Source organism: Metarhizium brunneum, chromosome 6, assembly GCF_013426205.1.
Source record: "Metarhizium brunneum chromosome 6, complete sequence".
In the NCBI taxonomy this organism is placed as follows: Eukaryota; Fungi; Ascomycota; class Sordariomycetes; order Hypocreales; family Clavicipitaceae; genus Metarhizium; species Metarhizium brunneum.
The window spans coordinates 97,945-122,627 of NC_089427.1; the positions used below are offsets into that span (position 1 = coordinate 97,945).

General features: G+C 49.1%; 11 protein-coding genes across 11 annotated transcripts; 7 read left to right on the plus strand and 4 right to left on the minus strand.

Moving 5' to 3' along the window:
* Positions 1-3: 3 nt before the first annotated feature.
* Positions 4-1,411, minus strand: DEP5_2 (Reducing polyketide synthase DEP5; the record flags this gene model as incomplete). The annotated part of the gene is made up of 4 exons (XM_014685242.2): positions 4-90; positions 174-1,109; positions 1,171-1,350; positions 1,409-1,411. 4 exons carry the CDS (start codon positions 1,409-1,411, stop codon positions 4-6), a joined length of 1,206 nt encoding a protein of 401 aa, XP_014540728.2.
* Positions 1,412-1,573: 162 nt separating this feature from the next.
* On the minus strand, positions 1,574-2,140 carry DEP5_3 (Reducing polyketide synthase DEP5; the record flags this gene model as incomplete). Its single annotated transcript, XM_066131454.1, has 3 exons — positions 1,574-1,706; positions 1,787-1,988; positions 2,101-2,140. The coding sequence occupies 3 exons, from the start codon at positions 2,138-2,140 to the stop codon at positions 1,574-1,576; spliced, it is 375 nt and encodes a 124-aa protein (XP_065987667.1).
* A 265-nt stretch (positions 2,141-2,405) lies between these two features.
* On the plus strand, positions 2,406-3,148 carry DEP4_1 (FAD-dependent monooxygenase DEP4; the record flags this gene model as incomplete). Its single annotated transcript, XM_014685243.1, has 3 exons — positions 2,406-2,454; positions 2,518-2,657; positions 2,690-3,148. The coding sequence occupies 3 exons, from the start codon at positions 2,406-2,408 to the stop codon at positions 3,146-3,148; spliced, it is 648 nt and encodes a 215-aa protein (XP_014540729.1).
* Positions 3,149-4,824: 1,676 nt separating this feature from the next.
* On the plus strand, positions 4,825-7,661 carry pikAIV (Narbonolide/10-deoxymethynolide synthase PikA4, module 6; the record flags this gene model as incomplete). The annotated part of the gene is made up of 8 exons (XM_066131455.1): positions 4,825-5,006; positions 5,075-5,346; positions 5,410-5,512; positions 5,750-5,828; positions 5,894-5,950; positions 6,049-6,750; positions 6,834-6,989; positions 7,065-7,661. The coding sequence occupies 8 exons, from the start codon at positions 4,825-4,827 to the stop codon at positions 7,659-7,661; spliced, it is 2,148 nt and encodes a 715-aa protein (XP_065987672.1).
* A 32-nt stretch (positions 7,662-7,693) lies between these two features.
* Positions 7,694-9,014, plus strand: gloL_2 (Highly reducing polyketide synthase gloL; the record flags this gene model as incomplete). Its single annotated transcript, XM_014685247.2, has 4 exons — positions 7,694-7,872; positions 7,909-8,023; positions 8,107-8,505; positions 8,727-9,014. 4 exons carry the CDS (start codon positions 7,694-7,696, stop codon positions 9,012-9,014), a joined length of 981 nt encoding a protein of 326 aa, XP_014540733.2.
* A 27-nt stretch (positions 9,015-9,041) lies between these two features.
* On the plus strand, positions 9,042-9,907 carry BOA9 (Reducing polyketide synthase BOA9; the record flags this gene model as incomplete). Its single annotated transcript, XM_014685248.1, has 2 exons — positions 9,042-9,672; positions 9,723-9,907. The coding sequence occupies 2 exons, from the start codon at positions 9,042-9,044 to the stop codon at positions 9,905-9,907; spliced, it is 816 nt and encodes a 271-aa protein (XP_014540734.1).
* A 3,134-nt stretch (positions 9,908-13,041) lies between these two features.
* Positions 13,042-14,178, plus strand: yteR_0 (Unsaturated rhamnogalacturonyl hydrolase YteR; the record flags this gene model as incomplete). Its single annotated transcript, XM_014685249.1, has 1 exon — positions 13,042-14,178. The coding sequence occupies one exon, from the start codon at positions 13,042-13,044 to the stop codon at positions 14,176-14,178; it is 1,137 nt and encodes a 378-aa protein (XP_014540735.1).
* A 231-nt stretch (positions 14,179-14,409) lies between these two features.
* Positions 14,410-15,822, minus strand: G6M90_00g093670 (uncharacterized protein; the record flags this gene model as incomplete). The annotated part of the gene is made up of 4 exons (XM_014685250.1): positions 14,410-14,833; positions 14,957-15,318; positions 15,440-15,559; positions 15,679-15,822. 4 exons carry the CDS (start codon positions 15,820-15,822, stop codon positions 14,410-14,412), a joined length of 1,050 nt encoding a protein of 349 aa, XP_014540736.1.
* A 1,660-nt stretch (positions 15,823-17,482) lies between these two features.
* G6M90_00g093680 (uncharacterized protein) lies at positions 17,483-17,863 on the plus strand (the record flags this gene model as incomplete). The annotated part of the gene is made up of 1 exon (XM_066131456.1): positions 17,483-17,863. The coding sequence occupies one exon, from the start codon at positions 17,483-17,485 to the stop codon at positions 17,861-17,863; it is 381 nt and encodes a 126-aa protein (XP_065987563.1).
* A 1,251-nt stretch (positions 17,864-19,114) lies between these two features.
* Positions 19,115-19,638, plus strand: G6M90_00g093690 (uncharacterized protein; the record flags this gene model as incomplete). Its single annotated transcript, XM_066131457.1, has 2 exons — positions 19,115-19,294; positions 19,342-19,638. The coding sequence occupies 2 exons, from the start codon at positions 19,115-19,117 to the stop codon at positions 19,636-19,638; spliced, it is 477 nt and encodes a 158-aa protein (XP_065987587.1).
* Positions 19,639-19,838: 200 nt separating this feature from the next.
* On the minus strand, positions 19,839-24,192 carry KTXA_1 (Killer toxin subunits alpha/beta; the record flags this gene model as incomplete). The annotated part of the gene is made up of 4 exons (XM_066131458.1): positions 19,839-21,096; positions 21,187-21,875; positions 21,962-22,371; positions 22,443-24,192. 4 exons carry the CDS (start codon positions 24,190-24,192, stop codon positions 19,839-19,841), a joined length of 4,107 nt encoding a protein of 1,368 aa, XP_065987688.1.
* Positions 24,193-24,683: the final 491 nt, after the last annotated feature.

A 24,683-nucleotide genomic window follows, 5' to 3' on the forward strand; every position in this document is an offset into this window, starting at 1 on the left:
ATCCTAGAAAGACGGTCCGTAGTCGAATCCGACGTCCTTCAACGCCTGGTTCCACGCCTTGCGCGTGGCGCGCTGCGTCATGGCCGGGAGCTTTCACGTTGATGTCAATAATGCCTCTCATGTGGCTTCTCCAGTGGCCGTCCTGGCTCCAAGACGACACCTGGAACGCCCACCAGTCGGTGTGGACGCTTGGCCGCAGACTGAAGCGTCTCGATGCCATCAGTGTCGTCGGGGATAACCAAGGCCGCTTTGGTGATGACTTCATGGAGAGTGTAGCCCCTGATTTCCACTGGACTGGAGCTGGTCTCCTTCATTTGGGTCACAGCCTCGGTGGCCATGCCGAAGTACCTGGCAGCCGGGAACACTGCTTCGCCACCAAGGGAATGATGCTTCAACCATGGTAGGTCAATCTGACGCAGACGGTTCCTCCACGTGGGTTCGTTCTTTGATCCCCCGGGCATATGGCTTCCAAGCACATTGTGGCGGAGGTTTTGGGGGGCGCGTTGTTCCTTGGACCGGCGAGGCTCTGCCCACAGTTCCTTGACGTAGTTCCACTGATAGATGGGCAGGTCAACCAGCAGTTTTCCCTTCCCGATCTGGATCTTGTCTGGGGGCGAGGTCTCCTCGATGGCAGTGACACGCTCATAGTCGAGGCTGAAGTTGTTTAGGAAGAGCTGGCCGGCAAGATTGAACAATTGACTGGCCGAGTTACCACCCCGCTTAATAGTTGGGAGGCAACTCATCTTGTCAAACTTGTGCTCGCGACACATCTGCTTCACGGGCCCTTTGAGCGCAGAAAGAGGCCTAATTTCGACAACAATAAGGTCGACATACTTGAAAACTGGACAGGAGCCGATCGTCTGGACAGCCTGCCTAAACTTGACGGGGCTGACGAGATTGGCACACCGGTAGTCTGCATCTAGTGGTCTGGCGGAATCTAGAGCCGTATTGGTAACAGGGGACACCATGAAGGCGGCGATGGATTTGCGGGGACAATTCTTCAAATGCGAGCTTGCCTCATGCATGAGGTCGTTGTAGATGTCGGCAGCCGGCTTCATGTGGAACGAGTGGTAGGCCTTGCCGCCCGTCTTGACGGTCCGGGCAATGATCTGGTCCTTGTTCAGCTTTTGCTTGACGGCAGCCAGTGCATCGGCATCTCCGCGCAGTCACCATCACCGGGGCGTTATGGCAGGCCAGCACGATTCGGCCCTCGTAGCCCCCGAGATACGTCTGCGCGGCCTCGGCGCCAAGTCCCACTGCTATCATGGCACCGTTCGTGTTAATGTTGGAGAAGACCTTGCCCCGAAAGTGAGCGGCGCCAATTTCGCCAGAGGAGTGGCCGAAGGTGAACTGTTGGACCAATAAGTAATCAGTTCGTCCGGTTGCGGATGGGTTTGGATTCTCTTACCATGGGTTTGACTCCCCAAGATTCGAGTAGGTCGATCAAGGCAATTCGGATTGCGGTACACGCGGGCTAGGAAAACTCGGCCTCGCCTATCCGCGACTGGTCCAGTCTGCGGATGGTGTGGAGGAAGCTGGGATAGTAGGCCATGAGCTCGCAGCCCATGTGCGCTCACTGGGCTCCCTGGCCCGCAAAGGCGAGCCCGACAACCGGCGCCTTCTTCTTTTCGGCGAAGCTGAAGTTCTCAGCGACATTGCCAAAGGCTTCTGTGACGCCGCTGGGGCTGCTCACCACGAAGGCACGGCTGGGCAGGCGTGAGCGCCGGTTGGCGAGCGTGTAAGACAGGTCGAGTAAGTTGTCTTATCATGCGCGCTGAAGAGCAACAGGTATGGTTTCTTCCGGTAAAAGACACCCCGGTCGCTGCCCTTGACCAGCTTCTGCTTCTTCTGGCCGTGCGAGTACCCCGTAACGAGGGACTCGACGCCTTCGACAATAAAGTGGCCGCTGGTGCCATCGTACCCGAAGCTGTTCACGCTGACCCGGCGAACTGGGATATGGGCGGGGAAATATTGCGGTTCGCAAGGGACTTTGACATTTCAGTCATCCCAGTTGACTATCCATGTTGTTAGTCGGATGTCTCACCATTCGTCGTGCCGACGGGGCTTGTTGTTGGGATTCAGCTTGGTTATGTCTCGAACAGGAGGGATTATCCCATTCTGTTTGAGCCCGCCGATCCATAGAGGCTCAATGCCCACAACTTTGGCCGAAACCCACCCGGGATGTCGGCCCGAGGCGTCGACCGGCACAATGAACCGGGCCGACCCGCCGGGCCGAGCCCATGGTGATGTGACGAGAATGCAGATGTCAATCGTGGGAAATCTGGTCTTGTAATGGATCCGTCAAGGTCACCAATTCTCTGGACAGTCAAACTCTTTACGCCGTGCCATGTTCAATTCGGATTACCCAACTCTCAAAGTAGTCATTCATTCTCGAGCCGGCAAAGATGAAGAACGGAAATGGGGAGGACTATGATGTGCTGGTTGTTGCCGGAGGTATAAGGGTCACTCGCTTCAATATTGTCGTCTAGTCCTCTTTCTTGGCTGACCTTCTTACAGGCATGTATAGGCTCATTACAGCCTACACGTATCTCAAATTGGCACCCGAGACGAACCTCCTTATTCTCGATGACGGTCGATCGGCGGGGTCTGGAGCACCGAGCGCATCTACCCAGACCTTTTTGCACAGGTCGGCCACGGTCTGTTTGAGTACAGCTTCTAACCTATGAAGAAGACGGGCCTGAGCCCGGACTGGTACATTTCGTCTCAGACGATCCACAACTATCTCCAGTCTTTTGCCGAGGACCATGACCTCGTCAGGCGTATCCATCTGCCACAGAAAGTTGCGAAAGCAAACAAGATTGGCGGGAAATGGGTTCTGACGCTCAATGACGGAGCCTCTCAAGCGTCAGGGGCAAAGCTAATTGTGGCAACGGGTGTCACGAGCGGTGCGTATGTGCCCGAATTTCCGCAGAAAGGGTTCCATAAGCCAATTTTGCATTCCTCGGAGCTGGGAAAGTACATATCGTCTCTCATCGGACCAAACATACAACGAGTGACAGTTCTTGGAGCCGCCAAGTCTGCGTACGACACCGCCTTCATGTTGATCAAAGTCGGGAAACAACTCGACTGGATTAACCGTGAGAACGGCTCCGAAGTGAGAAAAGAACCGTTGACCCGTCAAATTTGATCAATAACTCACTGGCTAACCAACTTCCTCACTATAGCCTCTCGCCATAATGCCACCGGTTCAACAGGATTATTACTTATGCTTTGCTCAATTGCGCATATATATATTCCGCTACAGCAGCTGAAATAATATTTATTCCTGTGAGTGACTAATAGTCTAATAAATTTTTTATCTTCAAGAATATTACATAAATACTTTAAGCCAGGTTTGTTTGGGAGCCCTATATTTCCCCTTGTAAACAATTATCATAACGAAGTTATACCCGAGCGTGCTTTTGCGCTGGCCCCATCAGAGTTCTGTCGTTTATCCAGAGATGGACGCCTTAGTCCATGGCGGTGCTGGGCACCACCTTTGAAATGCGACTCTCAACAGTGAGGCTATGCTCTTCTCCAAGAATGAACCTGCCGTTCCCTGCCCAGTGATAATTCCAGATCCTTCAGCTCAGGGCTACCCGCCTTGAGCGTTTAGAGAGTGGCTTGGCACAAAACGTTAGCCAGGGTAGTTCTAGAGTAACCATCTCATAGAAGGCGATGCATATTGCACCCACTCGAATATCCAAATGGAATGGTCTTGGAATCGGGGCTGTAAGCGAAAGTCTTCCCGATGGCTTCGCCGATGGTAACGATTCCGGCGTAGTAGAATGAGAAGGGTGCGCCGGACGTGGTCCTGTCCATGATTAGCAAGGTATCTGGCAAAATGCGGATTGTGAAGAAAGGAATGCTATAGGTATCTATATACTTTGCAATTACCTTGAAGTTAATGCGTGTGTGAGACTTGCCGGGGTCGAAATACAGCCAGTCACCACCAGACACAATCTCAGCGTCAACTTTGGGCTTGAACCCAGGGAGACTCTTTATAGTACCAATGGGTGTTTGCTGTTTTGCACAGTGAGCACATGGATGCTACGGGACTGCCTTTCTTGCGACTTACAAAGTGGGTAAATTGCTAGCCAGTAGAAATATCACCTGAAGGCAGATGTCAGATGTCAGAGGTAATGCAAGGTTAGTGCTGAGGTGTAACCATACCGACCGGATTGCCTTCACCGACGTGCACCTAGTTGAGCTTATGATTAGAAGATGCTTGTTAAACTCCTTTCGGGGGCCATTTAAAATCCCACCTACCTTGATAGTAAAATCGGGTTGTAAGCTTGGGAATCCTGTATATTGTAATAATATAGTGGAGTACTATATATAAGATAATAGTTTATCTAAGAATCCGTAGTCCCTAGTTTAATTGAGATGTTAATAAATTATTTCATCTATAGGATAAAGCGTAGCGGATTATATAACATTTCCTACTAAGCCAAGGCCATGCAATACAATACTAAAAAATAAAACCTAGACAGATTTCCCCCAGTAACATAACATGCGTATGGGCGCGAGGTTCACCGAGGCCGGGTCTTGTCTGTCGACTGACACAAGAGTTCGGTCGACCGGGCCGAGTTCACTGCTGCCCGCCTGTCTGGTTAAATGTCTGCCGAGCTATTCAAGCCTTACTACTTGTAGTAAACTATATTTGGAATTGAGTGATTGGTTGACATTATGCAAGAGAATCCAAGTACATAGGGCACTGTACATTTATTTGGCATTCCTTATGTATAAAATGTATACGTGTCGTAACTTGCCTCAAAGTGGTATACTGACCGTAAAATTCAACGCCGCCATACATAATCCATGATGAGTTTGAGTGACAGCACAGGGAAGCGCCCATTTCGCGTAGTGGTGGTGGGAGCTGGCGTCCAGTTGGAATGCCTTGAGGCAGTCCAGAATGCCTGTGCTGAGATGACGGTATCCTATACTCGGGACCCCGACGGGAAAGCCATCACTGCTAGAAAGCTGTTTGATGAGATTGTCAAAGGGTACGCGAAGTTGTTATCGTATGTTTAGCTATCATTATATGACTTCAGGCTGATTGTCTTGTATACAGACACGAGTGTCGACTTCTGTTGCTGGAGAGAAAGGAGTTTTTGAGGCACTTGTACGAATGTTTGCCCAGCAAGAACCCGATCGAGACGGGCTGTACAGTAAATGAAGTCCTGGAGCCAACAGATGGTGTTCGAGTGTTTCTTGAAGATGGTTCGCATGAAGATGGGGATATGGTCGTTGGGTGTGATGGTGTTGCCAGCCAAGTCCGCCAGATAATGTGGTGCAATGCGTACAAGGCCACGCCCAACACCATCACGGATGGGGAAATGAAGTGTGAGTTTCTCTGGTCGTCTGAGTCATACCATAGGCTGCCATTAAGCTCATTATTTTGCACAGCGTTGGCAACATCGTATAAGTGTCTGGTGGGAGCCAGCACTCCCGTTCCTGGAGTGGAACCCGGTGCAATGACCGTAGTGCAGAACGATGGATTTAGCTTCTTGTACGAAACTAATGCTATCTGCTGAATATGAGTTGATAAACTAATATTCACAGGCTACTCTTTCAGCCCCATATGATCTTCTTTTTTGTGTTTATAAAGCAAGACAAGACTAACCACTGGCCGGCATTTTCGAGATACACAAAGGGCGATATTGATATGGAAGCCACCCCCTTAGCTACTTTACCAGTGAATGGCACGGTCATCTTCGGAGATATATAGGCTAGAGAATACGCGCAGACTTAGTCATGTGGAAGAAGGCATCTTCCAACACTGGCACTTTGGCCATATCGTGTTAGTCGGCGATGCAGCCCACAAAGTACGCCAGTCACATCTTTCCCCAAGTTCGGAAAAAAAACGACATGCTGATACTTTCTGCCGTAGTTCACACCAAACCTTGCTTGGGGTGGAATGTGCGCCATCGAGTCGGCCGCGTCGCTGGTAAATCTCCTGCGGGCAAAGCTCGCCTCTTCGGCCACTTTGGCCAAGGCGGTTTCGTTGACGTCGGCGAGGGATAGAAGAACGCCATGGTGGGCTAGAAGAAGGGCCGTCACGCGACCAATGCTGTCCGTGACGGAGACCCTATCCGCTCAGTTATCCGCGGCTCGGCCATTAACGCCAACGGTCGCACGCCCGGAATCACGCTTCCCGAAAAATTTGGACAGGAGAAAGTCATCCGGAAGGCCAATGCCAAAGCGGGTCTATCGATGGACGGCACGTCGCATGTGGAGTGTCACGGCACCCGCACTCCGGTCGGCGACCCCATCAAGGCCGAGGCCGTGTCGCTTGCGCTTGACGGGCCGAGCCGCCCGAAGCCAATCCTGATCGGCTCAATCAAGTCCAACCTGGGCCACTCCGGAGCTGCCAGCGGCATTTCCAGCATTATCAATTCCACGTTGATGCTCGAAAACAGCCTGATCCCTGCCACCGTCGGTATCCGCAAGCTGAATCCCAAGATCCGATTGAAGGAATGGAATGTCGATGTGGTGACGGAACTGCGCCCGTTCCCATCGCTTGCGCGCAGGCGAGTCGGCGTGAACCCGTTCGGCTACGGAGGTGCCAACGCCCACGTAGTCATCGAAAGTGCGCCAGCAAAGCTTCGCTCTGGCAGCGTCACCGCGGGTCCCGTCTACCAGCGCTCCAAGTACCTCATCCCCTTGTCTGCCTTCACTGAAGAGTCGCAAACCTTGCAACCTGGCCTGGCTTTGGAAGTTTCCAGCTACCCGACTTGGTTGCAAGACGTGACCAGCGCTTCACCCACTTCAAGAATCGCGGCTTCTTGGTTTCCAGCGAGGAAGGACTGTGGGAGAATCTAACGAAGCAGACACTGCGCCTCGGCCGTGGCCAGATGGCTCCTCTCGACTACGCCTTTGTCTCTACAGGACAGGGCGCCCAGTGGCCGCAGATGGGCAAGAAACTACTGGACGAGTTTCCTATATTAGCAGTCGCCATTTCCAAGATGGACTCGGTGCTGGACTCGGTGCTGGCCGCTCTGTCACACCCGCCGTCGTGAACCATCGCCGGAGCCCTCCGACAGCCCAAAGAGACGAGCCAGATCGGTGCGGTGACGCACTCGCAGCCGCTCTGCACCACCGTTCAAATCGGCCTCGTCAAGTTGCTGTCCAGCTGGGGCATCAACCCCCGCGCTGTGGTTGGCCACTCGTCCGGTGAGATGACTGCTGCGTTTGCATCTGGCAAGATTACCTTGGCGGAAGCCATCATCGCTGCCTATCACCGCAGATACGCCGTGGGCGTCCTGACACACTGTGGCAAGTATCAAAGTTTGGTCGCCAATGCTATCCCTAAGCTTGACGTCTCACCGAGCATGGTTTCTGACGCCACCTTGTATTCCTCGGTGACGGGCTATTCTCACCACGGCCCCTTTGATGCAGCATACTGGCGAGCCAATTTGGAAAGCCCCATGCTCTTTGTGGACGCACTTTCAGAACTGGCCAGGGGTGGCAAATACACCTTGATCGAGCTCGGTCCACACTCAGCCCTAGAGCTGCCCATTAAACAAACGCGAGCACATCTCAAGCTGGAAGAAACTTGGCTATCCTACTTTGCAGCCCTGCGTCGAGGCAAAGATTCTGTCGACAAAGTACTCGACCTCGTCGGATCTCTGTGGCTGTCTGGCCACAATGTTGTTTAGAGCAAAGCCAACGACACTGGATTCGGCAAGGAATGGACGCCAAGTGTCATTGCCAACCTGCCGCCATACTGTGCTGGGCCTATGACAGCATCCTCTGGAACGGAAGCCGCCTTAGTCTTGAGTTCCGCAATCGCGAATTCGAGCGCCACGAGCTGCTCGGCTCCGAGGTGCCTGGTGGGAGCGACACAGACGGGAACTGGCGGAACCTCTTGTGACTGGATCATCTGCTGTGGCTGTCGGATTATAGGCTCGACGACACCGTTATTGTGCCCGGCGGTGCTTTCCTTGCCATGGTCATGGAGGCCGTGAGCCAGACGACAGGAGGGAGCCTAAGCCCGGGCACCGGCCTGGAGATGCGAAACGTCAACTGGTGCATATCGTTGCTGCGTTGACTATCCCTGCCACCGCGAACAGCAGTACCGAGCTTTTCACTGACCTCCGCAAGTCGCCCATTACCAACATGTCCAGCTCCGAAACATTGTGGGACTTCAAGTTGACCATATACCGGGAGGGCGTACCCGTCTTACATGCCACCGGTACCATTGCCATCCACGAGTCAGCCGCTGCCGAAGCCATCGAACCGCGCATCCGGCTATCCGAGGCAGAACTGGAGTCATCGGCCAAGCAAATCTGGTATCAGCGATTTGGGAAGGGTGGGCTCAACTACGGACCCCTCTTCCAATCGGTCAACGAGATCTGGGTTCTGCGCTCCTCGGCGGACAAAGTTGTCTTGGGCATGGTTCGGTTGGAGCAGAAGTCGGCGGTCGATGGGTCTGCGCCGGCGAGGTATCTCTTCCACCCCATTACCTTGGAGGTCATGGTCCAGGCGGGCATCTTGGCCACGGTCGCTGGTCATACACGCGAGATGCAGGGTTTTTCGTGCCTACCAAGTTTGCCAGCGCCTCGTTCCGCGTCCCGCTGCCCCAGGACAGTAACGGGATGCCTCAAAACGAGGTTGAGCAAAGGTGGCAGATCCAGGCGACAGCACAGACTTCTGGCATCAACTCGGCCGTGTTCTAGGCTGAACTACTGACGCCTGGTCAGTCCTCCGTGGCCGTAATGTAGGAGTCGCGTCTGCAGACCTACACGGCCTCGACGAACCAAGGCGCCAGGGGTCTGGCACGTTACCCGACGTTGCGTGTCGTCTGGAAACCGGACGTGCAGGGACCTGAGCTTCTGCGCGAAGCGGATCTAACCAAATACCTCAATCACTTCCTCGCCGAGGCCCATTCCCCAGTCGGCAAGGACGATGGTCTCATCAAGCTGGGTGCCGCCATCAGTCTCATCAGCCACCGAAACACGCGCTTGTCCATCATTCTGGAGCTGGCGGCCGTCTTGGCTCTCGTCCCATAAGAAATCCAGTCCGCGCTACCAGCTGCGATGGACGCAACCAAATCAGTGCTCCTTGATGGTTCCGGGGCTGTTCTTTTGGCTTCTCCCAATCTGAATAGGCCAAAGCTTTCCGGGGTTACTGAAAAGGCCGTCGTGATTATTGAGCACACCGAAACTGGTTTGGGAGACTCTCTGCAGTTAGCCGTGACGAATACCGGAGCAGCCGCACAACGCATTCTGTTTGCCCATGTGACGGAAGCCACTCGTCTCAAGGAAGCTACGGCCATCTCCCTCCTAGAGGCCGAATTACCTCTATTGGCTGGCATAACTGACAGCGAGATGCGTCGCCTGAAGCTGTTGACAGGCCAGGCCAAGAACGTACTCTGTGTCACAGCCGGCGACCTCCTCAACGGAAAGACGCCCCAGATGGGACTGGCAGCAGGCCTCTCCCACGCGCTGATGCTTGAGAAGTCGTCTCTACGTCTCATGGTGTACGATACTGACAAGAGGGCGGAGGCGGACTGCGAAGCGCAAAACCTGCTGCAGATTCTGACGTCGTCGCAGATGACCGGATCCGATTTGGAGTACGTCGAGAATGACGGGACTGTGCACATGGCGCGTTTCGTGCCGGATACCAAGATAAATGCCTTGTTCCAGCTAGCGCAAGACACAACAGTAAGTAAAATGACAGGACAACCCATTCAACTGGCCATTGTGCACCCGGGCTAGTTCGACTCGATCCAGTCCACTTCCGCGCCATTGAGCCGCCACCAAAAGGTCTGGCCGAGGATGACATCAAGATGTCGGTCAAGGCAGTTGGTCTCAATGCCAAGGACTTGTACTTGCTCACCAGCAAAGCCGATACGCCCGGGGCCACGTGCGCCCTTGAATTTTCCGGCGTCGTCGATTTATAGTATTCATTTATTAAGTAATCGTAATTTATACTAGTTATACTTTCTTAGATAGTAATTAGATAGTAATTAGATTAAATAGTAGTATAATTAAATAGATTATTTGTTGTATAATATATAAGAGAGCTAGTAACTGGAAAGCCTTAAGCCTTATTAGGTTGGTGGTAATAGCGTTCTTAGCTTTATATATAGCTAGCTTATTAAGGCTTTAAATAATATTCTTATTATATAATATTATTATACCCCTTTTAATAGTATAAGCTAGGCTTTAGATTTATTATTTAAAGGTAATAAATAAGTATTTTTTAGTATTCTTTTTAAAGTAAAACTCTTACTTAAAAAAAAGCTAATAATTAGGTTTTTTAATGTTTAAATAATATTTCTAGATCTGGAATACTTTACTTAGTTAGCGTTAAAGGTCTTATAAAGTAGGGAGATAAAGCTGATATAAGAGTCTAAGTAGTTCTTAGTGCTAATAGCAGATTTTTATTTAGTTATAAAGTTACTTGCTAGTTTCTTTTTATTATAATAAGTATAAATAACAGAAATTAAATTATCTTAAACTTATAAATAAATAAACCTAGAACTTATTATATTATAAAAGACAATCGCGAGTCGCTGTTATTATTGCGTGCTTTCGCCGGCGTATAAAATTATAGATCACGTTTTAAGCTAGTAAATTTAATATATTATAATATATATACTATTTTTTAAATTATATATTATTATTTAATTAGCTAGGTATAACTATTAGTTATATTACTAGTAGGTCCTGGTAATAAGCTAGCCTTTTTTTTATTTTTTTTATATTAATTTATTAAATTAAATTATAATAAAAAAAATAAAAAAAAAAGGCTAGTTAATTACCAGGACCTACTAGTAATATAATTAATAGCTATACCTAGCTAATTTAATAGTAATATATAATTTAAAAAACACTATATATACGTATTATAATATATTAAATCTACTAGCTTAAAAGGTAATTTATAACCTTATATACTAATAAAAGCCTATAACTTTATATATTAGAGATACATATAATAATAATAATAACTCGTAACCACGTAAGTTATACCCTAAAAAACTTAGAGTAATCTAATATAATATAAATTAATAAAGTCCTGACTTTTATAAAGCCTATTATCTTCCCTATAATTACCCTGTTTTGCCTCTATACACCTAATTTAAATAAATCGCTCTGTAAACTATAAGTTGACGTTAGTAACATGCACTTAAACGTAAGCATAAGTGTCTTATGGGGATATGCTGAGATTGATAGTACCAACGCAGCTACTCGTAGGTCTCCGGCTTTACATCGCTCCCTGAAGCACTTACTGATATCAGACTTGGTCGGCAATCAACAACCATAACCATGACCAGTGCTAAAAAAGGTAATAAGCCTAATATAAGTAAGTTACTTATTATAATTTTAGGGATTAAAGCTAATAAGCTTAAAAGGGTAATAAAAAAGCTATTATTATAAAAGATATTAATAAGAAAAAAAATATATTATTAAAAGCTAAAAATATTAAAAAAGTTAAAAAACTTAATAAAATAACTAAAAAAAATAAAAAAAAAAAAAAAATAAGGGGGAAAATTAAGAAGAATATTATAAAGCTAATTAATAAAAAGTAGCTTTATGTTATAGTTTTCCCCTTTATTATAAAGGGTTATATTAATTTATTAAAAATATTACAAAAGATAATAAAAAGCCTTATATAAGTAAAGTTTTCTTATAAGGTAGAATATTTATAAATAATTTATAGGTATATAGCTAGGCTTTACTTTTTAGGTAGAGCTATCCAGTTGCTTCTTATTTTATATTAAACTATATAAAATCTGGACTAATTAGATCTGGGAAAACTTTTATATATCCTTGTCCGTACTAAACCCTTATAAGAACTAATATAATACAGCCTTCGGCTAAATAATAATAAAAATTCAATATTTTTTTATTAGCTTTATAAGAAATTAATATTACTAGTAATAAAATATAAATTATATATATTTAAAAGTCTAAAAAAAGAAAAGCTATTACTTATATATAACTTAATATTATAGCTTTTATAATTAATATTATTACCTTAAATAACTTTTATTATAAATTATTTTATAAGCCTAGCTAAGAATACTAAAATAAATTAATATTAATACAACTAATCAGGGTAATTATAGGCCGGAGCAGATTGGTCTGACCGAACAACGCCACATCGTGGGCCAATAATTATCACAACATTCTTAATAGGTCAAGAAAAAGCCAAATGCAAGACATCCAGTAACACCGTATTTTGGCTGTACCTAGTCCAGAGAACCGTAACGGACCAAGCGACACACCATAAACGTATCGCGATGCGTCAGGCACACTAGCCGAGTATTTTCAAGTATTCAATTAATTTACACCAGACTCACGTGTGTAATATCGCGAACCTTGTAATTTGGTATTGCGGCCGTATGTAAGCCAATCTGCAAGCTAAAGCCAGCCGCAGGCCAGAGCTCGTCGCCGGCGGCCCTTGGCAGGTCCCCGAAAGGCCCCCAAAGGATCAACTCTAATTTAAACGTCTCTCAATGTTATCAAATGTCAATTGACAGGTTATTCTCGCCCGCTTTGCTTACCCCTAGGACAACTCGTTCGTTGGCATCAGGGTCTTGTGCCACTATAGCATATTATATATTCGCATAAAATATCATGCAATTTTTTTATATAAACTCGACCCTTTACGTGTGTTGAACTGTGCCCGTACCATCGAGTTCGGCTTCCTGCACCGTTAGAGCCTTGGCACCGTGCCAGCACCCCCTGGACCGTCCCTCTACGGTCCGACACGCCTATAATTTACTAGTTGACATGCACTATTGGCAAAAGCATTGACCACATGTGCAGCTGGGCAGTTCCCAGGTGCCATGTCTACGCATATGTACATATGTCCTCAGGGTGAAGTCTGGTTGGTCCGTGCTACTTGACTTAATAAACAAAGGGGAGCCCACGAATTCTCACGTCAAAGGTATAAAAGCTTGCAGATTTGTACAGTCACACCAGCATCAGCTGATGAATCGGCTTTGCCTTGCCAATCCCCGCACAACAGAAAGTCGAACCATCCAGCCCAATGCATCTCCTTCGCACAGCATGGCTCCTCGCCATGACAGCCGCTGCGTGCACATCGCAGCGCATGTCAACCCACATGCTCGATAGCATTGTCGCTCGCAAACAAGGCGTCGTCGACTCGGGCGCAGCAAGCAGCACTCTTGAGAGCGGGATCCTCGCCCAAGCAATCGAAGACATCATTGCGTTATACCCAAAGACTAAATGCCAATACAACCGTTACCTCTCGTCGGTTTTAGACATTGCCTCTGCGCCTTTAACCAATGCTACCATCGCTGCCACGAAACCACTCGATCGATTCTCCCTCGCAACAGCCATCCACACCGCCCTCACATCAAAAGTCGCGCCCGTCACTGCACAATCCCAAAACGCCTACCAAGCAATCAATGCCTCCTTGGCACTACAGACTAGAAACGCCGCTGGAGGGCTATGGTATTACGTCTACCCAGAATGGAGCTACCTCGACGGCATGTTCTCCCTCTTGCCATTCATGTCAACGTATGCCCCCGCGCACACAAACCTGACAGACATGGTTCTCCAAGTCAGTCTGCTCCGCGACCACTGCACCCAAAAAAACACATCCCTTCTCTTCCACGGCTACGATTACTCCCGTCGTGCCATCTGGGCAGACCCGAGAACTGGCGCAAGCCCATACGTCTGGGGGCGCTCCCTCGGCTGGTTCCTCGCATCTCTCGTCCAAACATGGGACAAGCTGTCCTGCCAGGGCGTCCAACGAGGCGAACTCCTCACGCTATGCAACCTGACCAAGGACATTGCCGTCCAGCTATCCCGTTCTCTTGTCCAGTACGCTGACCCCGAAACCGGCGCGTGGTGGCAAATCGTTACGCTGCCTGGTGAAAGGGGAAACTATCTCGAGAGTTCGAGCACGGCTCTCTTTACCTTTTCCTTGCTTAAAGCGCTACGCATCGGGCTTCTTTCCGGACACCAGACGGATTATAAAAGTGCTGCGTTGAAGGCGTACGAGTATACTTTGCGCGAATTTATTACGGATACAGGCAACGGCACGATTGGGTTTAATCAGACGGTTTCTGTATGTAGCTTAAACTCGACGGCCTCGTTTGAGTATTACACCACGCGGCCGATTGTGCCGAATAGTTTATTGGGGCAGTCGGCTTTTATTTTGGCGGCGTTGGAGGTGGAGAGGTTGAGTTGAATCGTGCTGCGTCGTGTGTGCTTTGCGACTTGACATGATCAATAGTCCCTCTGAGATGCAACTCTTTCTTTCTTCTCGAGCTTACCCACGACAGAATTTCGTTTCTTTTCCGCTGCTGATGAAAGACTACATCAGCACACTAGAGAGTTCAATTTATACATAACTAAGCCGAGTGCCTGGTGTAATTGATGCACGTGGGACGACGATTGACCAACGTCGATACTTTTACCGTCATGGTTCGCCCCTACTCCCATGCTGCCCGACCCCAAGGGTCCCCGACTCCAACGGCCGCATCTCAAGACTCTCAATGTCAGTCACCTCGTGGTGATGGACATGGCTCTTGCTCGCATTCGTTCCGCTCTGCACTAATGGGTTCCCATCGTGAATCTCCCTGTATGGCCCCATCGCATCGCTGTCGTTGACTTGAGGTTTGCGGGCCAACGACGACCGGTTCGTGCTGTGTTTGGTCAGGCCGGGGATGCGAAGCTTGGCCAGCAGCGGGCGCACGGCGGCCAGCGAGGCGGCCAGGATGGCCAGCCCCGTCTCGGCGTCGGCCCAGAGGAGGAGCTGGTAATGCAGGTGTTCGGCTTCATCGCCACGGGCGTGGTTGAGGCGGATAATGATGATGAGCTTGACAATGGTGGAGGCGCTGGCACTGAGCGGCGATGCCATGTTAGCTGATGGGCGGCTTCAAGAACCTTGAGCCAACCTTAAAGAGAGTTGGCTGTGCTATACATGCCCAACCTGGCCGGTACACGGTGACATCAATGCAACTTACAAAATGCCCAGTCCTAGCAGAAACACAACGCTCAACTTCAAGAGCAACCGCATCTTGACATTCCAAAGGATATAGATCGGTAGCAGGGCATAAAAATAGTCAATCAGGATATTGGTAGTTGTACGAAAATACCCAACAATATTGCACGTTCTGGACCCGGCGTAATTGCTGGTGCCGGCCTTGGCACAGAGGTAGGACGAGTAGATGGTCATGACGGTGGTCCAAACAACGACGACGCCCATGGATCCGATGAGAAGCCATCGCATAGCCTTTGTGGTGGCGATGCGCATGAGTACAAGCGCCACGGCGAGCTTAATAAGACCGGAATCGATGTAGATGACTAGTTGGTTGGCAAAGTAGAACTGTGTACAATTGATGGATTAGTCTGATGCCCCAGTAGTGCAAATTCTGCCACGACGTCTAACGGCACGTCTGACATGGTAGAGACATGTACAGGAAAACATGTCGACGAGAGCTGCGTACCTGCTTTGCCTTTTCGGGATTATAGTATGGCTGCAGGGTCGAGTACGGTGTGTCGTCCTCGGCTGCATAGCCGTAGTGCAAGGCCGTGAAGCTCATGCCGCACAGCAGGATGTAGCCCACCTAATCACGAGGTCGGATGTCAGCACAAGGTCATGTCGGAAGAATGGTGGCTCCCGAGCAAACAAGACAGAGGTCCTGGCACTAGCTCGCCAGACTGGGGATCGTGAAACCTCACATACATAAGTCAAACACAGCATCGCATCGTCGGCGCCAAACGATTCTGTTATGCGCAGCCGCGAGTACACGCGGGCCGCCACCGCAACGGTGTTGGCGATGAGGAGGATGACGGTGCAGGCGACTATGCTGTCGCGGTATTGAGCCATTTTTGTCTCCTGCCTCGTGTGGGACGAAGGGGATATTCTGAGCGGCCTGTCAGGCTGTTTTATGGAGTGTTGGTCTAGGCTCAGGCTCTGCGCTCGACGGTCATCTCGACAGGAAAGACTGGAGATGCAAAGTTGAAAAGAGAGGGTTTTTACAGGATCGGACGACCATCAAGTGGGAGGAGTGGCCATGCAATGCAAAGGCGGCACACTCTTCAAATTTTACGGCCGGTGAAGATATGATGAAGAGACCAGCGCTCGATGCAAATCAGCATCACTGTGAGCCGTCATTGGAACCGTTCAGGTCATGTCTGGTAGATGCCACCGCAGGATGGTCTACAACAAGGTCGCATTTCCGGCAAGGCAATGCAGGAGGCATCGAGCCTTCTTCCTCCAGCAACAGTGGCAAGTAGCAGACAGCATACATATGTATCGAAAGAGCTGAACGGTCGGCAAAGCAATTGGGCTGGGGCTGAACACAAACAAAGTCGGTGGTGGTACAGAGTACGTAACACCAATCCTTTCCATGCTACCAGCCAAGCCCAATAATGGATGCTGGTTTTGTGGTCTCACGCTGCACATTTGGGCGCTGGCATGCGCCGCGCCACTGTCATAATAAGCCCACCAGGATGCGAATTCTATTGACCGGACTCTTGCAGTCTGGACGCCTTAGCCCCGCAATGCCCGGATTTGGCCTAGTCCAGCGCGGGACGAAGCGAGGGTGGGGGTAAGACGGAGAGTTTGGGAACATTCTGCCGTTCGCTTAGGTCCGGCTTCTGGGGGTACAATATATCCGTCATGTTGACTTTGGCTGGTTCTCCTCCGCTCCAAGAATTGTCTGATCCACCCTGCCTCTCTGGACTCCATTTTCCACCTTGGCCTACATATAACTACACCAAGTGTCGAGGGTGCACGAGCAACTAACTTAAAGATTCCTACTAGTATATAAATACTTTAGATTAATAATAAGAGTTCTAATAGACTAAAAAATAATATAATTACTGCTTATTTGTCCGTCCTGCAGGATACCAACCAAGGCTTCACGGTGTCTGGTCTCGCCACCAGCAACGACAGCGCTGCGCAAGGACAGCCGAGACTGTGGTTTGAAAGCTTTGAGCTGAGAACAATCAAGGCCGAATCGCCGGAGCCTGCAACCTTGCCAAATCCGCGATAGTAGCACATGACGGTCAGTTACAAATATGAGATGACAACAATGACTTCCCAGAAGCTCAAGGAGCATCTCGGAGCTCTGCATCCATCATGGCCCGAACGCGCCGGCTTTCGTCGGGACGTGAAACCTTATTATGGCTTCGCCGAGACGTGTTGTAAGCCAATTCAACCTGAATTAGATTCACAGGCGGAGGCACGCGAAACTTTGTAAGAGGCCTCCGCAATCAACCCGGCTCGTCTTCCGGGTCTTTGCGCTGTAGCAAGTATCGCTTCACGGATATATCGCCTTCCTACTTTCCAGCCCTGTAAAAAGAGTTCAAAGATTGTTTGTCACAAATCACCTTCTCTACCCTCGACCTGGATAAGGATTTTGGCAACCAAGGGTTTGGAGAAGCTTTATATTCTGGCCGTGGACGTACTCCATCTTCCTTCCGACATGGTAAAGAGTCTTTCTTAAATTCGCGAAACACTCAAGTCTGGCGGCAGGTTGATGATGCATGAGATATTTGAGCCTACTGGATGGACTGTTGGCTTTGTATTTAGATTGTTTCCCGGTTGGTGGGTCGGAGTTGACGGACAAGACGGACTCAACCGCATCTTGGGCCCAAGTATCACTCTCGAGCAATGGAACTTTCTCTTCCAGGCGGCTGTTTTTGATGGTTATGATACCTGCCTACGCGATGAGAACTCACTCTTGACTGATCAGAATGGTGGCTGGATTGTCGCATCCAGACAGAAGGCCGAAAGCCTTGCAGCACAACAGTCAGCAGTTGATGGGCCGACGAAGCAGGGCCCATCTATTGTTGACCCTCAATGCGAGAAGCAGAAGGATTTGGCCTCCAAGACGCGAGAAAAATTCTTGAGGGGCTTATAGGGTAACCTCATGATGTTCTGGATCTGACTGCCGCAGCCGCTGTTCTCTCCGAGGGCAAATTATCCAATGATGCAGTGACAATTTCCTTGCTCAGCTATAATCCCTCTTTCCTGAGGTCCAAGATGAGCGAAGTCTTGCGGCCACAGTTGCAAACTCTGGTGGTACTGGCCCGCTGCCAGCTCTGGGTCTCGATAGGAGGTAGCGTCATGCCACATCCCGATACAGCCATGATGGAGGGTTTGGCGCGGACACTCCGATGCAAGCAATACGGCTTGCACCTCTTCACCTTGTCCCTTCAAACCCCGGAGAGCATGGACTGGTTAACTAAGATCATTCAACAAATCGTGGACTTGAACTCGACCACATCTGGTGGGCCACGCCAGTATGAACAGGAGTACGTTGAGATGGACGGTATACTGCACACCTGATGACTTGCCGAAGGCAGGAGTCTGAAGGCGATGGTGAATGACCTTGTAGTTCCTAATGAACTATCAACGGATGTCCTGTGGCGGCAACCACCCTTGACCGTAGCAATTTTCAGCGAAGAGCTAAGAGACACTCGGCAGTACGTTGAGGCTGTGAATATACAAAGCGTATACCCAAGAAAGGGTGATGGTGGAGAGGGTACGAATGTAAGCGATGGGCAGGAAGACGAAGAGTTGACCATCATGGTGCATGAGATGGTACTTGACTGTGCAGACGCTGCCGTCTCCTCGAGTAATTTGTCCAGCCGAGAAGGAGAGAATACTTAGCAAGGCTTGGGCACATTCTGTGCTGGAGTGGTGACGAACATGAGCGCAAACCCCTCGTCGTCATTCAGCTTGGGCGACCGTGTCTGCTTAAGTCAACCGGGAGTTTACCAGTCCCAGTTGAAGGCTCTTTCGGAATTTTGGGTCACAGCCACCGACAAAATAGAAAGCGATTGGATCTGTGACGTGCTTGGTGTGCCTCGGGAGCGCATCATCCCCAGGATCTGGTTTCGCAAGCGGCCCATGCTGGTGTCTCACATGGCGGGAAGATTTGACCTGGTTAACAAGCATACTTCCTAGGCCCAAATAGTTGCTGTGTAGAGTTATCAAAGATTCCAGTCGGTACATTACTTTCGGCGTATCTTCCAGCTCAAGTTTATCGCTTGGAACATGTCGCTCGACCATCGGCGCTACACACCCCAGCATACGATTCTCTACGGTGTATATGGATCAGCTATCGAATGACGAAGCCATCAAAGTAGAGACAATTCCATAGTCAGCGATGAGTCCTTCCATGGAAGTCATATCGTCATTGTCGACCCAGAAGAAATTCTCTTCGCCTTCCCAGTCCCATGTCACCTACTTCCCTGCATCAGATCTGCGCGGCATCTTCGATCACCTGCATCGTCTGAAGAAAACGGAACATCTTCATGTGAAGTTTGACAATATGGATACTGTGCAGGTAAGCTCTCATCACAATAGTCTTTCCAATCTCCCGGTTAACACAAGACCAACGTCCATTTATTCGTCAGGCCAACGCAGATTTTGGATTCCACAGGCACTTTCCTTATCGCTGGCGGCTTTGGTGGTTTGGGACGGGCTATAGCCCGCTGGATGGTCAGTCGGGGAGCGAGATCCCTTATCCTGCTTTCCCGCTCCGGTCCGAAAAACAACCCGAATGCTGTTGTCCTTCTTGACGAGCTCAGAGCTCGGCAAATCAAATTTCAAAACCCTCGGTGCGATGCGACCAACAGGGAGAAGCTTTTACAAAAGATAGCAAGGCAACAGGCATTGGCATACGAATAGTACCACGCAGCTAACGTCAATGGGTTTTTGCACGTGGCTAGCTGTAGTGAACTCAGCTTTGTTCTCAATAACGTTTGGCTCAGCTAAAATACAAAGAGGGCTGGAGTTAAACGCTCGATAAAAGAGCACTGCCGCAAGGAAGGGTCTTGGGACACAGCAACTCCTATATTTTTCCTTTATTTCTCTTTCCTCCCAAATTTCTAGAGATAGCAGATGTTCTTACGGGATACTTGAATTCTCTGGAGATCAGTTTTCAATGAGCCGACTGCAGCAAGTTCTCTAGGCCGCACTGCTCGCCTAGAATTTGCGGCGTCCCGAAACCCAGATCGTCCCACGCCAGCACCGAGAACATATGCAAAAGCCGCCATGAATGCATTGCTAGGGTCCTTGACGATATCGTATACAGTCATGCCCGCATCCCCTGCCGCACCTATTAGGCGTAGCATAGATCGAGCGGCTGTCAAACCAGCCGAGCCGGCCGCCTCCCCAACGACGGGGATAAAGAATAATATTCCCATCACCATGTTCAGAATGAACTCTTCTTTCTGCTTCTTCTCAATTTCCTCAGCCTTGTCAATAATGCTTTTCATATTATCGACTGCTGCCTGCAGGGTAAGTGCTGGCAGCGACGCCGCGTCCACCACGTCTGACCACGGCATCAAGGTGTCGTAGATATTCAGGTCCTTGATAATGTCCAAATTCTCGGCCAGGCTTGCAATGGTGTCTGTGGAGTCACCGAAAATCTTCTTTGGGTTGTATACCTTGATCTTGTCGTCAGCGGCGATCGGGTAGTTGTACCACCAACGGTCATTCTGGTTTTGGCATTCATGAATGGCTTTGCCAGCGTACTGGCAGCCGTTAGCTGTCCTCATATGTCTTCTTCCAAATGCTACCCAAGCCTCTTCGATACCATATTGGCTCCCGATTTCTTTCCAAAACCCCTCCTCGTCCTTAAGGTGGAACGTGGCGTTAGGAGTGGTTTCCATAGAAATCATATCGAGCTCATCCTTCTGCTGTGGACATTTAATATCTAGCGTTTGATATCCGCTCTTGCAGCCGGCAAAATTGGCGCAAGTCTCGAGACAGGTAGCATATGTACAGTCACTGCAACAGATAACCTTCTTATACTCTGAGCATTTAAAGTATTGATGTACTTTGTCGCTCGCCATAAAGTTATTAATCTGCACAGGGACTTGCTGTTTTACAAACCGTTCATAGGTTTTGAATTTGCTGTCGTAATCATCTTGCAGAAGCTCGAGGTGCTTTGTCAAGGCTTCCTTAATCATAGCCGACTCTGCTTGAGCAATGTATTTCTCTGTGCAGTGGGTGGGCATCGTAGTTAGATGTTTTTCAACATCGCCCAACGTGCTGTATTTACCACTACAGTCCGAATAAAAATCAGGATCAATGTATGGCTCATATTCATCCTCAAAATCGTCGTAAGGAATACCGTCACCGCTGATGGTGCAGTGTTAGATCGGTTGGAGATTCAAATATAATTCCGAGAACATGAAAGAATCCACAGAAGTTTAGGGCAGAACGACTCACGGTAAAAACTTCTGCAGGTCAACAGCCCAGTCCGTCGTTCCAGCAAAGTTATTCATGAGATAAAACTGAGTTCGAATATCCTTAAGTTTGTCGTCCATGTACGCCACCCACTCAGTGTCGTCGTAGACCAGAATATTAGAGCCAGCTTCTCGCCACTGCTTGGTGACCTTGCCACTGGCAAGGATTTCTTCAATCTCTGCATTGGCTATGTATCCGGACGTGTCTGTACAACGGCCCTTGGCAGCGTGAGATATGCGGGGGGTTCCAGTAAATTTGCAAAGTGGCCCGTAACAGCCAGCTTCAGCCATCTTGAAAGAGCGCCCATAGCTGGCGACGCCCACCACGACCTTGTTAGATGGAACGCCAGCCTTAGTGATCATGATAAGGGCATCCTTAGTTTCAGTCATATTAACGTGGGATCTCAGACAATTACCTGTTGGGCAGCCAGGAGATGTCCACTTGTTGCCATAATCCCACTGCCCGTGGAGATCGTATGTCATGAAAACAATGTAATCAAGTGACATGGCCATGAGTGAGATAGGAAACGCCTTTAGATACCAATATGATGATGGAGCTGCAAAGGAGACAGACTTAGCATTAGATAGTCTATATTTTAATTCGTCAAGGAGTTTAAAATAGTTCAAGCCGTTTTGAGGGTCATCAGCTGGGATATCAGGAATATCGGGAGCCTATATGCTTATATATATACGTGTTAGCTATAGCTCCTCAAGTAGTATGTATTCAATCACGACCGTGTCAAGGCTCAAATACTTGCCCCAGGATACTCCCAGTCAAGGTCCACTCCGTCAAGATCATGCTGGATCAGGAAATCCACAATATTCGTGATAAATTTGTCGCGGTTCCTTGGCTGGACAGCTTCGCGAAGGATATTATACGTCCCCGGCAAGGCGCTGAAGTCCCAGCCTCCAAGTGAGATGATCCTTTTAACACCCACCATAGCTTTAAGCTTGTAAAACTGGGTCTGAACTTTGCTGATATCGATTCTGAAGTCTTTCGTCACTTCACCGAAGGCGAAGTGGATATGAGAGTATTTCGTGGTATCAATATCGTCAATATCCATCCATAAACAGGACCGTTTATGATTCCACGCTTCAAAATACGCAATTTTGATAACACTCGGAGGGGGCGAACTTCTAATAATAGCTCTTCCGCAATTGCTAATGCCTACAAATGTCGTCAATATGTAGGTCATGTTGAAGGGAAATAAAAATTCCACTGGTCAGTCCCCTACTCACATCCGTTCCTGACGCCAGAAGTTCCTGGGGCACCAGTCTCAGATTTGGATTCAATGCAAAAGTCGTCTGAAAGCCCGCACTGACCCCAAACATTACAACAAGCTTTGAGAGGACAGGGGTTAAGCCTCGACAAGTCGAAGCCTTTAGCTGGCGCCTTTGTACCGGGAACTGTTGGACCGCAGACGGCATTAGATACCGGTTCCGGCATGGGCGGTTTCCCTTCACTAACGCAGAGTCTGAAGCCAACCCAGAGCACTTTGCAACCATTCCAGCCCCAGGTGTCCTCGTTGAAACTTTCAATATCCCTAACCGTAAGGTCCCGAGAAGCGGCTATGCTGGCACAACTGTCGCCTCGATTCGTCTTGACAGAAGCGCAAATCCCGTCCGACTCGGGTTTTGGACGCCGGTCTTGCAGCTCCCCGCGCGAGCAACAGACTTGCTGGCCTTCAGCTAGGGTAGAGCATAGATCCTCTTTAGTATTCAACCTCATAAAGTCGCTTGCACTAAGGCCACATTTTGAGGCTAGAGAGCCGCAGCTATCGCCGCTCTTGACTTCCTTGGTTACACATGTGCCGTCGGACTTGGAATCAGGAATGCTTGAAGGGAGGATGCCCCGAGTACAGCAAACTTTTTCACCAACGACCAAAGTATCGCAGAAATTTGCACGGCGATTATATTTGGTCAGGTCGGACTGGCTAACTCCGCATATCTTGGCCAAAGCCCAGCAACCGTCTCCGCTCCTGACGGTGAGCGTTTTGCAATGGACCCGAGCAAGATCCTGCCAGGAAGACCTATAGCTGAGACGTGAACCAGTCATGTTTGAAGAGGCCGTCGTATTGGTTGGCCTCACAATAGAGGGCACACGGATTGTAACTTCCTTCCAATCTCGCCCACCGTCCGGACCGACGCATTTGCCGCTTGCCCACCGGCGGACGGCTTCCTGAGCAAACTTCAAGTTGTTTGCGTTAGTTGCAACTAATCCAAATGAATAATCTGCCCCAAGGCCATGTTCCTGACACAGTTGAAGAACTGTCGTCTGGGAAATGGACCTTTCCGTCGCATATGAGAGGAGGCTGTTGATAACGTCGATGGCCAGTCCATGCTGGTGAAGCTCAGCGCCAGCAAAGACGCCAACTACAGAAGTTTGGCTATAGCCGAATGCTAAGGCATTTTTCGAACAAGAAGGTTTCTGAGAAGCCAAGTAATGCATAACCTGACGACTTGCTGACACCAGATGTTGAGTTGCAAACGTGTCATTGTTCTGAGTGGGAGTCGAGACTTCCAACAAGCGGATAGAAGTCTTCACCATTTCGTGGTTAGGTGTAGAGCAAAGGGCTGCATTTCCATCATCAGGACTATGAATTTTGGAAAGTTGATAATTGGAGCCATAATCAGCCGTGCATGCCCTGAGGGCTGGTGGATCGTCACTTTTGACGACGAGATCCAGCAGCAATGTCTTGTTACATTGAGCGAAACTGGTAGCATCGGGTACCAAAAACCATCCACCTCCATTAATGCTATCTGGTGCCTCGCTGCAAGGCAGCGGACACGGTTTGAGCATGGAAGGGGGAGTTCTGATGTTTGCTGCCAGCCATTCTTCGAGTTCCTTATTGCCTTCTGTGTCTAGCGTCTCTAATGCGCCTGCTGAGCTCGTCCGCACCACGGTGGGAGGGCCTCCTTGTAGCGTGGCTGCGGCCTGTAGGAAGAAAAGTACATGAGGTATAGCAACCTGATAGAGCGATGCTTTCATTTTATTGGAGGGGGTAGGGAATGGCCAAGATCCCCCTTTGCCGTGAATGAGATGCCTTTACCACTGAGAGTGAGAGAGAAAGTGTGGGACGAGAATAGATCGGCCAACTGAAGAGGAAGAAATGGATAGATTTAATGTTGTCTAAGTGAGACAAAAAGCCATATGCGTGATAAAAGGCCCGGGGTAAAGAACGTGGCCAATTCGGCTGGTACATTTAACCGGCATCAGTCAGACCCTTGCAACTAACGCTCTATCGGGAGATGAAACAGGAAAAAGGGGAAAAAATCATGCGAACAAAAAAAGAACAAGAAGAAAGGGGTAAACCGAGGCGGGAAAGAAAGGCCGGGGACATACATAGATACTTTTTCAGGTCAATCTAGTATCCAGTGCTCTTTTTGCCGCCCTCTGCTACTATTACGATGGAGCACGAACAAAACACAATGACAGGCCATTAATATGCCTACGCCGTACGATTATTATCTTTTTCTCTT